The 17,630-nt window shown below is 49.1% G+C and overlaps 1 protein-coding gene across 15 annotated transcripts in view; it reads right to left on the bottom strand.

The window, feature by feature from the left end:
- GATAD2A (GATA zinc finger domain containing 2A) overlaps positions 1-17,630 on the bottom strand; it is a 97,850-nt gene that overhangs the window by 24,735 nt on the left and 55,485 nt on the right. For 6 of the 15 annotated variants that reach the window (XM_070586730.1, XM_070586734.1, XM_070586739.1 and 3 more), the window contains one exon: positions 11,657-11,920. The exons of 3 other annotated variants lie outside the window; for them this stretch is intronic. In XM_070586730.1, the coding sequence (XP_070442831.1) occupies positions 11,657-11,919 (263 nt within the window). In that variant the 5' untranslated portion in view covers position 11,920. Of the gene's footprint in view, positions 1-11,656; positions 11,926-17,630 lie in introns of all 15 variants that reach the window. 6 more of the 15 variants (XM_070586729.1, XM_070586727.1, XM_070586735.1 and 3 more) reach the window with 1 other exon arrangement.

Here is a 17,630-nt window from a genome sequence, read left to right as displayed (position 1 = left end):
ACTCCAGAGGGCACCCCATGGCCCGTTCTTCCCAGCCCAACAACCTGGCCCTGCTCCCACCACGGTCGACCTTCTCAGGCCCTGACTCTGACCAAACCCAATGACTCAAGGAACCTGAACCTCCAAGCACCACAATCTCTGGGCTGTTAGTGCCCTAGAAAGTACTTCCTAAAATGCGCTTTCCCACACTGTCCAGACACTGCAAGTCCTCCTGAAAGAAGGAAACGCTGCGTGCTGAGACTGGTCATTCTACTTAGAGTGTGCTGCCATGTTAAAGCTACTTCTGAAAACTGTCAAGGACTTGCCTTGAGGAGCTCTGCATGTCACCAGCTCTCAGTCCCATTAAGACCCAAAGTTTTTCAACGTGGTTACATCACAACTATTTTTAAGATTTAAGCTCTAAAAATAAGCAGTCTTGGGGCCAGCCTGGGGGTACACTGGTTAAGTTTGCATGCTCCGCTTTGGTGGCCCAGGATTTATGGGTTCAGATCCCAGGCACAGACACACACACCAATCATCAAGCTATGCTGTGGCAGCATCCCACATACAAAATAGAGGAAGACTGGCACAGATGTTAGCTCAGTGACAATCTCCCTCACACACACACAAAAAAGGCAGTCTTCTGGCTTGGGACCCAAGGAAGGGGACACGTAGCAACGTCTGGTATGTCTCCCATCACTCTACCCCTCAGACACTCCTGACTTCTTTTCTCACCCCACCCCCAGGCAGGCCCCTCTATGGCAGTAGCATGGAGGCCACCTTGGCCAAAGGATCTCAGCATCTCCAAAGGCAGTTGTCCCCACCTGGCTGTGTGTCACCCGCCTTCCTCCCACAGGGGTCTGTGGCCATCCACATGCTCTCCTCTTCCTCGTTCTCAGACACTCATGAATCCCAAGGCTCCTTCCCATCAGCACTGTGACAAATCTTACTGGATGGCACCAGGAGTTTCTGAGACTCAAGAATGACCAGCCTCACTTCAGAGGAGACAGTGGGCTCTGAGAGTCGGGTGAACTGTCCCAAGCCACGTGGGGGTGTGAGTGGTATTGGGCTGCTGGACACCCACGCTCTTTTTCCACTACTTGCTTCCCGCCTCAGGCTCACAAATTATAATTCATGTGCTCGTCCTCTTGAGGAAAAAACCTCAGAAATCTCTAGCAATTAGGCCAGCTCTCCTGTTCCTCCAGGGCACCTTCCACTGAGAATATATTCCTCTCCCAGTTTGACTCCTGCATGCCCCATCTAGGGTCACACATACCCTTGGAAGGTCCTCAGTATTCGCCAGTGTTCCCACCTGTTGTACACCCAGGGGCCCCTTCACCCCACTCCTTCACCAGGTGAGGTAGCCATGAAGGACAGGATGGGATCCCTTGGGCCAAGTGCTCCAGCACACTTGCCACCCAGCCCCCTGGGTTGTTTATGGTTCTGGCACAAGTGCTCTCAAAACGGTAGAGAAACCTGCCGCAACATAAAAAAGCAACGCATATAAAAGCAGTTTTAACTGGCACAGTGGAGGACTGGTCGGAGACTCTCCCTCATCTATTCCCATAGGCAGAACATTTAAATGACCTGCTACAGTGGCCAGGGTACTGGTTACAGGATGAGGAGCCTGTTAGCACGTGACAGTCAAAGCACTAGCAGGAATATGTGCTGTGAAGAGGTATCAGAAACTGCAGCCACAGAACTATACCAAATAATTTCAAAATATGGAAATGATCTGCTTAATCTGCAAATCTGCCTAATTTACATATGTGTGAAGAGAAGAACTGACTGCTCAAGGATGAGCGCTTACAGGTGCTTACCTTGATGATGGTACACAGTGGCCTTCTGGTTCCTGTTAGGGGCCACCACATGGCGACATCCGCAGAAGGCTAGCACTGCCAAGAAACCACCCCCTCCAAGGCCAGAGGAGGGCACCGTGAAGACACAGGGAAGTGGTGAAACTGTGGAGCTCTTTACCTGTCACCAGGCTGGCCCATGCTATGTCCCATGTGAGCTGGGTCACTTTGGGAGTTAGAAACAGGACATCCAGAGTCTGTCACCCTGCCATCCCAAAATAATCTAATGACTTCCAGAAGTATAGGTGAGGCCCTCAAATTTCAGTTATTTCAAATCTGGGATTAGATATGGTCCAGAATAAAGGCAAGTGGACAGAAAGACAGAATTGGAATGAGGAGCCCACAGGGAAGAGGCACGGCGAAGAATGAGGAGACGGCGAGAGACCACGGAGGTTTGGAGAGGCAGCAGCAGAGGCAGGGAAGGGAGCATGGTACCAGGGACCAATTTCTGAAGGAACATACCTCTCTGTTACCACGTGCTGAACACTCTAAGAAACGCAAGCAGGCTACAGCTCTCTAGTTGGAGCTGAGGGAGACACTCCCTGAGACTGCCAACTGCCCAGCCTCTCCTGGACGTTGCCCAGCAGCAGATAGATAATTAGCAAGTGAAAGGCAGCAGCTAGCCCACAACAGGTGCTAGGGAGAGGCTGGGCCTCTGGAGAGCCTCCCACAGAGTGCAGAGCCCCCAACTCAAGGAAGCAATGGAACTGGCTTCTGGATGCAGGACTGCCACAGCTCTCACCCATGACTGTGGGGGAAGGGAAAGGTGTCAATCCCCGCTAGGAAGACTGCAGAAGAGCCAGGGTAAGGGTAAGGGCCACAACCACACCCACCCAGGCCATGTGATAACCTGAGCCCTTTCCAGGGCCAGCACGCCCACAGCTGTGGCCCATTCGCCTGCCTCAATCAAAGACGCAGATTCCAGCAGACAGCTGGCTGGTGGGCCACGCACAGCTGCGGTAGGGCATGGTCCTGAGAAGAGGGTGGGTGGGGGCTCAGGTCTACACATGGCCAGCCAGAACCCCCACCCACAGGCAGCCAGTGCAGCAAGAATCACTAGCCTCACCCTTCTGTCATGGAACAGAAAAGGGTGACAGTCACACAAGCAGGCCAGGACCTGGACCTAGACTTCTCTGGAGACCCTGTGGCTAAAACTGTGAAGACTGACAACATCATGTGAGGATGAAGCGGCTAGATCCCCACACCTGCGAAAGTAAAATGGCCTAGACATTTTAGAGGAGAAGCCTGGCAGTTTCTTTAAAACAACTCAACACACACCTACCCTGGGACCCCTGCAAGTCAATCCCTACATGTTAATACCTACATATTTAGCAAGAGAAATGAAGACCGATGACGTCCACTCAAAGACTGCTGTAAGAATAATCATGGCAGCCGTGTTCACACCAGCCCCAAACTGGAGACCACCCAGTGTCATGGATAGGTGACTGGATACACAGGAGTCACTTGGCAGAACACTGATACACACAACAAGAATGAATCCCAAAGCCTGCAGAGTAAAGGAAGCCAGACTCCACTGAGCACATATTGCATGATTCCACTTCTGGGAAAGTCTGAGAAGCAGCAAGATTAGTCTAGAGTAGGAGAATATACCCAATCAGGGAGAGCAGGAAATGTATGGAGGGCTCCAGGGAACCTTCTAGGTGATGATAAGGTTCTGCATCCTGATAAGGCTTTGGGGTACACAGGTGGATGCATGTGTGAAAATCGTACCAGGAGAGACTCACACAGCATGCTCCAGCATTACCTCCTTGCAGGGCGGGTTGGCAACCCTGGTGTTTACTTTATCCTTCCTCTCCCAAGAGGCCACTTGTAAAGAATGTCTGCCCAAACAACAAAGACTCTACCTAAGACCTGTGGAGTTGTCTTGGAAAAGTTAGTGATGAACATTTTTTTCCGGCAGGCCCCATTTCTACACACTACAAGGCCGTCCACACAGTCCCGCATTACAGACAACAAGCAGCTGCACTAGCACATTACTTTCAGATTCATTTTCGCTTTGGAAGAGGACTCGGGCATTAATGTACACGTGGGTGATGTGCCACACATGCCACACTCACCACTGTAGGCCACCAGGACCTGTCTTAATTCCAAATGATCAGCCAGTGAGACCCTTAAGAGAGGAAGAGGGGACTGGTTTCTATATGGATGTGTCACCCCCTACTACCCCCTTGATGAATGCCAAAGTCTCAAAAGAAAGACAAGCAGTGATTCTGTCATCAAGGACACCAGCTTCAACACAGGTGCCCTGCTTTGAAGGCCCAATAAACAGACGGCACTTTTAGTGAATTTTACAGTCTGTTAAAGCTCCCAAATGCTTGACCAGGGAGGTGAAAAGCCAGAAAAACTGAAGCCAAGAACGGCTCGAACAGCTCAGATGCTACTGCCAATTCCCAGTAGGCCAAAGGCCCCTCAGTGGAGATAGGAGCCCCTCCTATCCACACCACAGGGCAGGCTCTTGGTCCAAGTGAAGCCCTAACTCACAGCAAATGAGACGTGTGATGCAAAGGGGACAGGGGAGAGAGGAGGGAGACACACAACTGTCTCAAGGCCACACACCCCAACAGAAGTCAGGGACAGGCAGTCACCACGACACTTGCCCCACATTCACCAAGACCCATGTGGAAGGCTGTTAAAAAGCAGAAACGGTCCCCCTAGTCTACCCCTGCCCCACCCATGGAACCCTGGGCACCCTGGCCATATTTCCTCCAGGTAAAATGAGGAAGTAGAGATGGCCTGCTTAGGCACCCAGTGACTTCCACCCCTAGCAAGCCACACCCCTCAAGAGTCTCCCCACGACCCCTGCACATTCTTTCATAATATGGTACCCCAGAAAGTAGCTGAGTGATCAGATCCTATCCAACCATTTCTGTCCCCTGGGACCAGCGTGGTGCTTGTCACAGAGCTGGCCTGGTCCTGGTCTGCTGACAATCCAAGGAGAGTTGGTGCCTCAAAAAAAGGCATACACAAACACATTTTCAGTGAAGCAGGGAGGTGGCCGTTCACAGAACCCCCGCAGAGGCCCAGAGTGACGAGGCACCCAGTCTTTAACTTTCCAACGCCAGAACCTCTAGAGAAGAGGCTCATGTTTTACTAATTTGAATGCTCCTTCACCCAAGAGGAAAAAATTAAAAAGCAAGTTGTCCTCACCTGTGTGTGGCCTAGATTATTTCTGAAGATTAACAATTTGTAACAGAGACTTAGGAATAGATTCTACTTCTCACAGCCTCATCCAACAGTCCGGACTTGGGGTGAGAGAAAGTCAGCATGTGCCTACGACCTTTGGGTAGGCCTCACAAGACCAAAAGGCTCACAACTTTCACCTCTGTGGATTTTTGTTTTTCCATGAGCACATTTATGAATGCCAGAATGGAAACCAAACTATTTTAATCTCTCTTTTTTTTTTAACATCCATATTGAGGTATAGTTTACATACCACAAAATTCATCCATTCTTAGAGTACAAGTGAATGATTTTTAGCAAATTTAGAGTTGTGCAACCAACAGCACAATCCAATTTTAGAACACTTCCATCACCCCAAAAAGTTCCTTTGTGCCCATGAGCTGTTAATGACTGCTACCACCCACCACCCCTCCCCCTGCCCGAGACAACCACTGATTTCTCTCTATCCCTAGACTATGTTTGCTTTTTTGGACGCTCCTTGTAAGTGAAATTATACAGTAGTCTCTGGATTGGGTGTCATCTCCTTGGCATGATAAGTCCGAGGTTCATCCATATTGTGGCATGTGTCAATAGTTTGTTCTTTTTATTACTGAATAGTAGTCCACTGTATAGACATAGCATGTCTTGTCTACCTGTGGATAAGTGGATGGTTTCCACTTTTTGGCTATTATGAATCATGCTGGTATGGACACCCATGTACTTGTCTTTATGCGGACATGTTTTCATTTCTCTTGGGTACAATCCTTGGATAGATTGCCGAGTCATATGGTAAGTTCACGTCTAACTTTGTAAGAGATTGTCAACTGTTTATGCCATTTTACATTTTCACCAGCAATGTATGAGGGTTCCAGTTTCTCCAGATCCTTGCCAACACTTATCATTGTCTGTCTTTTTTATTACAGCCATCCTTGAGGCTTGTTTTATGAACTAGCACATGGTCTACCCTAGAGAATGTTCCATGTGCATGTGAGAAGATATATGCTGCAGTCACCAGGCAGAGTGTTGTACAGATGCTCATTGGGTCAACAGTGCTCTTCAAGTCTTCTAGAATCTTGCCAACCTTCTGTTTAGTTGCTCTACCATGTATTGAGATCAGAGTATTAAAATCTCTCACTATAATTGATGAACTGTCTATTTCTACTATCAGTCCCATCGGTTTATGCCTCAGGTATTTTGGGGTTCTATTAGGTGCATATACATTAACAACTATTATATCTTCCTGATATATCATTATAAAGTGTCCTTCTTTGGCTCTAGTAATATATTTTATCTTAAAGTCTACTTTATGATAGTAATACAGTCATTCTAGCTTTCTTATGGTTACTTATGGTATATCTTTTCCCATCCTTTTACCTAAGGATCAAAGGGGTGTCTTCTTACAGACAACACATAATTAAGGTAGATCTTGCTTTTTTATCTAGTTTGACAATCTCTACATTTTGATTGGGGTGTTCAGACCATTCACATTTAATACAATTATTGATACAGTAGGATTTACATTTGCTATTTGGGGTTTTTCTGCTATTTGTTTTCTACATGTCTTCCTCCTTTTTTGTTCCTCTGTTACTCACTGACTGCTTTCTTCTGTGTTGAATTTTTTTTTTATTGTACCACTAAATTCTCCTGTTGATCTGTTGATTTTTTTTACTATATTTTAAAGTTATTTTCTTAATAGTTTCCTAGGGATTAAAATAAGCATGTTATTAATGTATCACAATCTACTTCAGATTAATACTAACTTGATCCTGGTAAGATAAAGAAACTTTACTCCAATAAAGCTCCATTTCATTCCTCCTGTTTTGTACTACTATTGTCCCATGTATTATACTTATATATGTTATAAACACAACAGATTGTTGTTTGCCTTTGGTCAATTTCCAGAAAGCAGAAATGGCTGTTTTTGTCAATTCTTTCCAGTGTTATAGTTAATACTTCATACACTGTTATGTCTTTTAAGTCAGAAGAAATGAGAAAAAAATAGTCTTTTATATTAGCCCACATATTTACCATTTCCAGTGCTCTTTATTTCTTCCTCTGAACCTAAGTTACTAATAAGTTATTTCCTTTCATCCTGAAGAGCTGGCAGGTCTGCCAGCAAGAGATTCTCTGAGTCTTTATCTGAAAATGTCTTTTTCATCTTAATTTCTGAAAAAGTTTTGCTAGATATAGAATTCTGGATTGACAGTTTTCTTCTTTGAGTACTCTAAACATCATTCAACTCCCTTTTGATTTCCATTGTCTCAGGTGAGAAGTTGGCTATTAATCGTATTAATGGTGCTCTGTATGTGATGAGTTGTTTTTCTCTTGCTACTTTCAAGATTTTCTTTTTCTTTGGCTTGCAACAGTTTGACTATCATGTGTCTAGGTATAGATCTCTTTGTATTCACGCTACTTGAGGTTTGTTGAACTTCTTGGGTGAGCTTCTCCTCAAAAACATTTGGCCATTTTTTCTTCAAAACCCTTTTTCTGTCTTGCCCCAAACATGACTGCAACCTTGGGCTAATAGAGCCATTGTCCCTCCCCACTTGCCTATCTCCAAGACTGTCACACAAGGCAACAGGCAGGGCTGCTACCCACCACTTTAAATTGAGTGAGCCCTTCTCACTCCTGTGGAGAAGCTGTTGGTCCTGACAGCTTACATCAGCCAGGCAGCACCTCCCTACCAGCAGAACTGAGGAACCCCAGGCCAAATGCCACAGAATCTCACTGTTCTCACCTGAAGGTCAGCGGCTGCTTAAGCACAAACACTGCTCAGATTGTTATATGCCTCTGGTCAATTTCCAGAGTGCTGTGAAATGGTTGGTTTTTCTGGTCAATCCTACCCTGCTTTATAGTTGTTTTTTGAGGCGAAAGAATTAAGTCTCTCCCCACTCAACCACTGCTGGAAGTTGCCCTCCAGTCTTGCTTTATTTTGAAAATAAAACACAACACACATTGGGAGACTAAGTCAGAAAAACTGCCAAAGAAAAACAAGAAGGAGGACTGTAGAGAAGGAGAGAACCAATCCTATGCTTCTTCTGCCTCTGCCTGTTCCAGGTTGCCCCAATGCAGTAAAACAAAGTTCTATTTTGGTGATTCCAATTCACCAGCCACTTCCTTAAAGAAAAAGGAAATTCTCTCTCTTAGAAGCCACCAGAAACCCCTCTAATCTTCAACATGCTCAGACTAGGTCATAAGAATAAGAAAGCATGAAAGAAAATGAGGCAGTTTAAAAAAAAACAAAACCCAAATACAAAGTCTAGAACCAGCATACTATACAGCAGTGAAAATGAATTAACTACTGCTAAACACAACAACATAACTAAATCTCACAAACATTATGTTGACTGAAAGCAAGCAAAGGATACAGACTATATAATTCCATTTATTTAAAGCACAACAAATAAGAAAAACTAGTCAATGCTGTTAGAAGTCAAGAAAGTGGCTACCCTTGGAGGTATAACAAGTGGGCACAAGGGGATCTTGGGGGTGCTAGTAATGTTTTTTTTTTTCTTTTCTTTAAAGATTGGCACCTGAGATAACATCTGTTGCCAATCTTCTTTTTTTCTTCTTCTCCTCCTCAAACACCCCCCAACACACACACACAGTTGTATATTCTGGTTGTGCTATGTGGGATGCCGCCTCAGCATGGCCTGACAAGCAGTGCCATGTCCACACCCAGGATATGAACTGGCGAAACCCTGGGCTGCTGAAGTGGAGCATGCAAACCTAATCACCCAGCCACGGGGCCGGCCCCTTGTTTCTTGATTGAGCTAGAAGGATACGTCTACTTTGTGAAATGTATCAAGTGGCACACACGTGTACTTTTCATTATATCATTATATACGTTATACCTCAATTAAAAAGGTAAAGAAAAAAATAAAATTCTCTTGGCACGACAATTTAAAATTGGCAAGTTGGTCTTACAAGACCAGTGAACCTGAAGCCTCTTTGCTGCAGCCAACCTAAACTGTGACTAGATATATAGCTGTGCCTTTTGATCTGCCCTATGGGGGATTTCACACCAACCTTGGAAACCAATGGAGCAACCACACCAAGCTATAGACAGGTTCCCAAGGGATGTCCCAAGCCAGACGTTCTCAACAAGTCTCCAAAGACTGCCTGTTTCTAACACAGAAGCCAGGGCCATTCACTTCAGAACATATTACAGTTTTGGAATGGCTCTGGGCTGGACCTGATCCTATAATTCTGTCAAAACTGACAACTGGACTTCTCCAATGAACTAGACAGAACATTCTACTTAGCTAAGGAGACACTAGCTCTACAGGCAACATCTTGTTTTGAGTGAAACTAAAGAATGAAGAGCAGATGCACCAATACTTCCTCCCCTGACCCTGGGGCCAATTCTGATCTGTCACCCATGAACCAGCAGGCAGTGATTATTGCCCATTTTACAAATTAAAGAAGCACAGGCTAAAATCATTTGCTCAAGATCAGTCAGGGAGTATGATTTGACTCCCACTCTGCCTGCTGGCCTCCAAAGCTGGGTTCTTTCCACACTCTCACACTGCTTCACAAATGCCCTGGGGTGTCTCTAGTCCTATAGAAAGACCTCTGTCCCATGTGCCTGGGTTAATCTCTGTGCCTCGCTGCCTGTGTCCTTTATGAGTCATAAGGATATCATCCCCACTAACTTCAGAAAACAATGTCATATCATCTAAATGACCCTGGGTTGGAAGCCAATGGGCACGTGGGAAAAGCCTGGGACCAAGAAGACTAGAGGCCACAAGCAGCCCCAGGCTTTGGCAACAGAAAGATCTGGGCTTCAGTTCCAGTTCTGAGCTCCTTCAACACTTAACTTCTCCCCTGCAATTCAGCAGCCTGCCCTGAAGGGGAGCATGGTGATTACAGGAGAAAATGTGTACCAGGAGACGAGGAACACAAGAGAGACCCAGCAGATTTCTAAAAATATGGATTCCTTTCTGCTTCTTGGCGGCCCGGGGTTCACTGGTTTGGATCCCAGATGTGGACATAGCACCGCTTGGCAAGCCATGCTGTGGTAGGCATCCCATGTATAAAGCAGAGGAAGATGGGCATGGATGTTAGCTCAGGGCCAGTCTTCCTCAGCAAAAAGAGGAGGATTGGCAGCAGTTAGCTCAGGGCTAATCTTCCTCAGAAAAAAAAAAACAAAACTAAAAAACCATGGATTCCTCCTTTTCCTCACCCATCTGGACATCACTTGAGATATTGCTGAGGACCAGTCAGAGGGAGGGAAAGGAGACCTGGACTTACAATTTTTTTCTGGAACTTGAATCCTCTGGTTTTAGAACAGGGATTGCAGCAAGTAGAGCCAGACAGAAAAGACCTTTCCGGGTAGCAGAAACACAAAGCACATTCCCCCAGACTAGGATGTTTCCCCAGTAGGATGCAGTTGGATTTTCCCGTTTATCTCGAGAAGGTTAAGAATTTTTAAAGCTGAGAAATGCTAGGGCAGATAAGCTTTGAAGTCCTTACAATGCTAGCAGTTTGGGCTCCATAATCAATTTAACACAAAGACTGCAGGTTGGGGCAGGTCAACACTCAGTGAGAATGTGAGAAGCCCCCAGCTTCCTCAGCTCTGCACCTACCGCCCTCCAACCCCACCCCTGTACAAAGATGTAGAAGGGATCTGCAGGAGAGACAGTGAGGGAGACGAGGGGTAGACCACAGAGAGGTTGTGGGGCTGGCCAGGAGCCACGGCCACACCCACATGCCCATGGTGGGACATCTGGCCCATGGAACATCTGGGTGTGAATATTCTGGAGAACAGCTCTCACTAGAGCTCTGAGAAGAGGGATGACCACAGGAGCAGAAGCTAGGCCTGAATTTCTCTTTACAGGGAGAAAAGGTTTCTATTCTTTTTTATTTTTTTATTTTGAGTTCATAATAGTTTACATCAATGTGAGGTTTCAGTTGTACATTATTTCTTACTGTCACCACATAAGTGCTCCCCTTCACCCCCTGTGCCCACCCTGCAACCCCCTTCCCCTGGTAACCACTGAACTGTGGGAGAAAAGGTTTCTGAGTGAAGAAATGGTGTAGTACAGAGTTTTATTTTTTTTCAAGCTTTTTCCTTAAGAACCTCACAAAAACAGAAGATCAGAAAAGTTACTCTTAAAGTAAGTAGCAACTAAGGAGAAACCAACAGAGCACATCATGGAAGACCCAAACAGAGTGGCCCCTTCCTCTGCAATGTGCCACCTATGAGGAGTACCCTGGACTGGGCTCCTGACTCTGCCCCTAGCCAAGCAACCCAGGCAGGGCATAGCATCTCTGGCCTCCTGAGCTCCAGATCTGAAAAGCAGGGAGGCAGGACCAAAGGAAAAATGCAAGTTTTCCTATAAACCAAAAGCACCCAGTTGGACAGACAGCAGGTACATGTTTAATGAAGACATGCTGCAGGCAAGGGAGCTGATAAGAGGATATCACACCCCCTCCTGTGAGATCCACACTGTGCCACTGATGTCCAGGCCACAGCGGTGAGGTCCCTTGGCCAGGATAGCACACTGATGCCAGGGCTGGGGTCACAGCCATCTCCATGACAACCCACCAAAACCTGCTTCCTGTGGGGGTGAGGGAGGGCCTTGCCCCCACCTCCTTACACTGGGACCTGTTTCCAGTTCCCAGCCCCTCCCGCTCACCTGTGTGAGGTGCGCATATCCACAGGCCCGTCGCCTGCCTGCCCTTCGCCTCTGCCCATGGCTGTCGCCTCTGCTCCCCTGAGCAACCCTTGCGCTGGGCCTGCTCCTGGCTCAGGTGTCACTCTCGTGTCTCCATCAGCATTTAAATCTGAAGTCAACAATGCTCTCTCCATTTTTATTTTCTTGCTCTCCACATCGTCTTCCACTGGGTCCCGTTCAAGTGCTCGTTTCTGACTCCGTGTTCGGCATGCTTCTTCAGTCATTCTGAACTTGGGGGGAAGGGGAAAGTACAACATTTAGACTTGGCACAACAAATACACTACCTTCTTAGAAACTTTTCAAAGTGTCAGCTTGGTTTTCCTCACCACGTGATGATGGCAGAAGTAAGTACAACAAACAGAGGACCAAGAAAGTGTGTCTGGGACATTTCTTCACTGGGGAAGTCTAAGAGAGCAGCAGTGGAGCATCTGGGGAGCTGAGCTACATGCCACCCCATCTGGGGCCAGAGACTTGAAGGGACCTGGACAAGAACAATGGAAGGTGGCTGCTTATCAGAGAGAAGAGGAATTCTCTGCACTCCAGACTCAAGAACAAACAGAGAAAAACTGTTCTAGATCTGAACTCCCTGCCTATGGGATTCTGAGCACCTGCACTGGACTGTAGGTGTCTAGAATCTGGGAAGGGGGACCATGTTGTCTCAGGAGGAGTGTCACTGCCTGGGTCCAGCTGTGTACTGCAATGACTTGGGCTAACCATTCTTCTCCGCTTCAGTGAGGGGTGGCCTCCTCACTCCCTGCTCACCTCAGTGGGGTGAGGAGTGGGGATCACGCTTAACCCTTTGACCGCTGGCAAGGTATACTGAGTGGGGTGAGGCCTGGCCCATCACCACACCAGCGCCCTATACCTGCAGCACGTACATATCTTGATTTAAAGAAGAAAGAAAAGAAGAAAAAAACAGCTGAGTCAGTTTTTGATCCCATGACATCACTGGGCTCCACATGACCCTTCCCAGGATTCAGTCTGAGAGACAAAGCACTTTCCAGAAAACCAGTCTGAACCGGTTCCAGACAACAAGCTGAAGTGCTGTTAACCCTCACAGAGACAGGACAGACGACAGCGCAGTGATGTCTGTCTGCAGGGAGGCTGCTGGCATTCCACAACAGAGTCTGGGACACGGGCGCTTGCTCTTAAAGGAGCCGCTCGGAACCCAGCCTCGATGTTCCAACAGGGCAGGATACGGGAAAGAAGACTGCCAGCATCAGGATGTAAAAAGCCATGCAAGAGTTCACCAGGGGACAAAAAACCACTTAGCTGCCAGGCTCTAGTAGAATTCCCGAAGTGCCAGTTCTCCACAAGACAGTCAGTGCCTATGTCCACCAACACAGGGCCCAGGGAGGAGCACACCACATGAGCCCCTCAGAGAATCCCAATTCACACCTGCGGCGTGCCTACACTGAAGGCCTCCCAGCTCTGTGTCCACACAGGCAGAGCACCCAGGGCCTCAGTTTCCTCACTAGCAAACACACTGGGAGACCTGTCTTGGGCAGACCCAGCCCTGGAGACCACTTTCTGGGAGGCTGGGGACAGCACAGGACAACAAAGGGGCCACCTCACCATGTATTGGATGTGCTCCCAAACTGACTGACTCACAACCATCTTAAAGGAGCTCATTTCACAAATGATCAAGAGTGCAGGGCCCTGTTCCAAAGAGCCCTTCTGTGGACTTAGACTGAAAGGAGGGAGAGTGACAGCTGCTTTGTGCTCCTGGTATGGGAGGCAGAGCAGTCCTTCTGTATATGTCTTAGGCCAGTGTGGCCCAGCCAGGGCACTCAGACATCCGCTCCTAGAGGCAGCCCCAAAGGGCAAAACTGAGCAGGTCTCCCTGTGGCCATGTCACCTCTGGGGTGCTCCCCATCATGTCTTGATGGAGGGCGGGGTCTGAGAACTCTGAAGCTCAAGGGCATGGGCTATCTCTTTGGTCTACATCTGCCCCCAACCCCTCCTGGTATCTCAGCCTGCACCTGCCACCCATCCCCTACCAACTGCTCTGTCCCAGCCGTCCCCTTAACAAACCCCCAACCCTCTGCTCTCGCCCAGATCTCCCTAACCCCTCCTCGACCCTATGCGGAGGTCGTTTCCTTACTGCCCCAGAGGGAAGCAAGGGATGCTCCCAGGTCCCTCTTAGCGTAAAGTTCTACATTTTATGTCCTTCTTGAACAGGCCTTGACCACAAATCCGGTCAGCTTGTCCATCCTATCTCCCTGTGAGACTGCAGACAAGTCATTGCCCTGAGTGTCAGTCACCCTGCCCTCTCCCTCACTGTGGGAGGGGTGGGTCATCTTTCCTTTGGGCACTGCCTGAAACAAGAGCTCCTTGAATATTGAGGAAACTAGATGAGAGGAGGGATTTTGGCAGCCACCTTGGATGGCAGGTATGTGTACTCCCAGAACCAGGGAGGCGCCTATCAGGGTGGAAGATGAGGGGAGACCAGGACCTCAGGCAAGGAGAGCCCCAACTACAGTCAGAGGAAATTCTGTTCCTAAGGGAGAAGCTCCCAGTCTGGCCTGGTGCCCCCTAGGGGAGAAGGAGGCTCCGAGGTAGGCAGGGAGAACATACCCTCAAACAGCATGACGCTGCACCCCTAATCCTGCACTCAGACCCGTCCCCTATGCTTCCCTACTCCACCTCTGATCCAGCCCAGCGGCCCCACTGCCCCTCCCAGGGCAGTCTCCAGCCTGGTAAATCCCAAGTCCCAATCCATGAAGCTCATCCAAACCCCAGACCCTGCATGAAGTCCTTGCTCCCAACCACCCACATGGGTAGGGGAACAAAGACGAGGTTGCTGTGTGCCAGGTCACCAGACCAGCGAGGTGGCGCCCAAGTGATCTCACTTCGTTGTCACTGGTGTAGGACAAGCAGTCACAAGGGGCCAAAGCAGAGCTTCACACCCACAGGGCTGCTCCCTCCAGCCGTGGGGACCACCCCAGGCGGCAGGCCCTCACAGAACCCCAGTTCTGGTAGCTGGTTGGGGTCCCCAGCAAAGAGCCCAGGAGACAGCCCACCTGCTTGTGCTCTGTGTGCAGCGTCAGGGCAGCTCACTCTGAAGCTGAGGGGCTGAAACTCTGCCAACCCTGGGCCCAGAACTGATGGCCAGCCTGGCCACACACATGCCCTGTACCTCTGGTGGGCCACTCTTGGGGGGACCTGCTGCACCCTTCCCTCACCACAGGGAGGACAAGCACAGTGGGAGGGGGTGGGGCCAGCCATGGGGGATGGCACCTCCAGCTCTGATCTCCCCTCCATGGGTGGAAGCTCCTCCAGAGAGAAGGCTTCCTTAGCACCCCCATGGAGCCTACTACCAACCAATCTCCAGCACCGAGAGGCAGCTGCTCCTAAAGAGGGCAGGTGCTGGTAACAAGTGGCTCCTCCCTCCTCTCAACATGAAGGACCCATGTCCCCAGCACATCGGGGCTGGCAGCCACCACCTTGCAGGCACAGATCCAGGGACAGAGACAACTTTGTGGGGAAGAAGCCAGCCTTGAGGAGTGAAGCATGACCGATGCTGATGCAAAAAGCAGTGAGGAGGTGCATTAGAATACTTTCTAAAGAGCAGGTGAAGAGGCTGGATGACCTCGACTGGCAAATTAGGATCTGCTTCACAATTCCTGGTGAGTGAGGAGAGGAGAATGAAGGGAAAGCAGTGACGACAGCAGAAGTTCCAGCACAGGCCCGCTGGGGAACTGCTGGCCCACAGAGCAAGTCCCTCTTACCAAGGCAGTATCCAGTGCTGGCTGCTGCCTCCAGGGCAGATCCGACAGCAGCATGCCCACTGGAAAGACGAGGCCACCAGGTCCACAAGGCTGCCTGAGGCATAGGCTGCTGGCTACAGGGGAGCAGGGCAAGAACCTAGGCGGCCTCAGCCCCTCCTCACTCTCTCCAAACACAACCAAGACACAACCCAGGTTTCCTCAGCTCCAAGAAGGGCAGGTTCCAGCCACACTAGAGGCTACACAGGCACAACACAGACAGACTCCAGGACTATGGGGCCACTGAGCCCTGGGCAGAATGCTGATGCAGGGCTTTGGGTTAAATGCAGATTTCAACTGCCTCTACCAAAAGCTCCTTTATTTTAGTGAAAGAGCACGGGCCACTCATCTGAGAACCTCAGGAGGAAAACCTGTTCTAAAACAACTCCAAAAGGATAAATTACGCTATAGCAGGAACCAGAATTTTTAAACTGGACTCGGGAGACCAAAATAAAGCACCTCACACAGGCCGGGCCCAGGAGGCCAGTAAATGTCTCTCAATAATTGAAAAAAAGAGGAGGGAAGCTAGTCTTGATGACCTAGTGGTTCAAATTCGGCACTCTCACCGCTCCAGCAGCCCGGGTTTGTTTCCCGGTCATCGAATCACACCATCCATCTGTCAGTTGCCATGCTGTGGTGGCAGCTCACACAGAAGAACTAGAAAGTTTTACAACTAGGATATACAACCATGAACTGGGGCTTTGGGGAGGAAAAAAAATCCCACACAACAAATGACCCTATTTAGGGGGAAGAAAAAGAGGGGAGAGAGTAAACATACACAACTCACAGAGCCAGACCCTGAGGCATCATCATTAATACTATTGGCACTAGGAAATGCTACTTATACCACTCTGTGACTAACACATGAGCAGGAACACTACTAGTAATACTCCTGTTTTAGGCATGAGGAAAGGGAAGCTTAGCAATATGTGCTTGGGATAAGTGACAGAGCCAATGATCTGAAAGTGGACTTGGAGTGCTTTTCCCAGAGCCCAGAGGAGGTGGTGACGGAAGGAGGATGCTGTGTGTGGCCTGACCTCAGGGGGAGCACGGAGAGGTCTGGGGGCGGGGATGCGATGTGTTCTGAAGGATCATCTGATTGATTTGGGGACAGAGTGGGGTAGGGGGTGGCAGGGAGAGTCACGGGGTATCTGTATCTTGTGGCTCAGAAAGGGAAGGAGACAGAGCAGTGCAGAGAGAGGGGACTAAATGCTGGGTGTACTTTAGAGGATACAGGAAACAGAACATGCCAACAGCTGGACGTGAGGCCAGAGAGGGTTGCTTTGCTTTGTTTTGTTTGTTTTGGCCTGAGCAACTGGAAAGATGGAAGTGATTTTCTGAGATAAGGAAGGAGCAGATCTGGGGGAAGAAGGCTGGGAGTGGGGTAGTTTGGACATCCTGATTGTGAGCTGTCAACACAGAGAGGCTGAGAAACGTCTGCTCACAGGTGGAGGCCTGCACATGGGGCAGCCATTGTCCTCAGAGTGGTGTGGAGCACCCTTTCTTGTCAGAAAGAAAGAAGGGCCTGTGAAGCAACAGATGCCAAGCTGGGTGATAACAGAGTCCAGAGGCTGGCCTCACTAGCCACTGGCCAACCTCCACACCCCTCGACACATAGGCCCCACCAATGGGCAGCTCCCCAGGCCTGCAGCCAGCTGCCCATAGCCCACCAAGTAAACGCACAGTACAGATGGGTCTCTGCGCCCTGGGTCCCAAGGCTGGGGCTGTGCCACCTCTATGCATGGACTCATCTCCTGCCTGGACCCAGGAATCCTATCCACCCTCCTAGAGACACCAGCCTGAGGAAGCTCCCAAGGCCGAGTCCAGATCTGCACACCCTCCAGAGGCTCCCCATGTTCTTGAGAGTCAAACTCAGGCACCTGGGGAGAGAAGAGTTAAGGTGCACTGTGGTGCTGGTAGCCCCCAGCTGACAGGCAAATGCTTTCCCTTCCAGAACAGAGACCTCACTCTGCTCATGGTCTGAGCCACTTTCTGACACATATCTCTTGACTGACTGGCAGGGATGCAGCAGCTGTGTTCTGGAAGAAACTCACGCCAAAAATAGCCAGCCTCCACCACCACATAGAGCAGAGAACAGAGGCCAGACCTCAGGGAACAACTGGCTGGGGAAACCTGTCACTTTCTCAGCCTGAGTTTCCCCAACCATA

This window comes from Equus przewalskii, chromosome 20, assembly GCF_037783145.1.
Source record: "Equus przewalskii isolate Varuska chromosome 20, EquPr2, whole genome shotgun sequence".
Lineage (NCBI taxonomy): Eukaryota > Metazoa > Chordata > Mammalia > Perissodactyla > Equidae > Equus > Equus przewalskii.
Note: the sequence above shows the minus strand (reverse complement) of the source record. Positions and strands in the feature narration are given on the sequence as shown.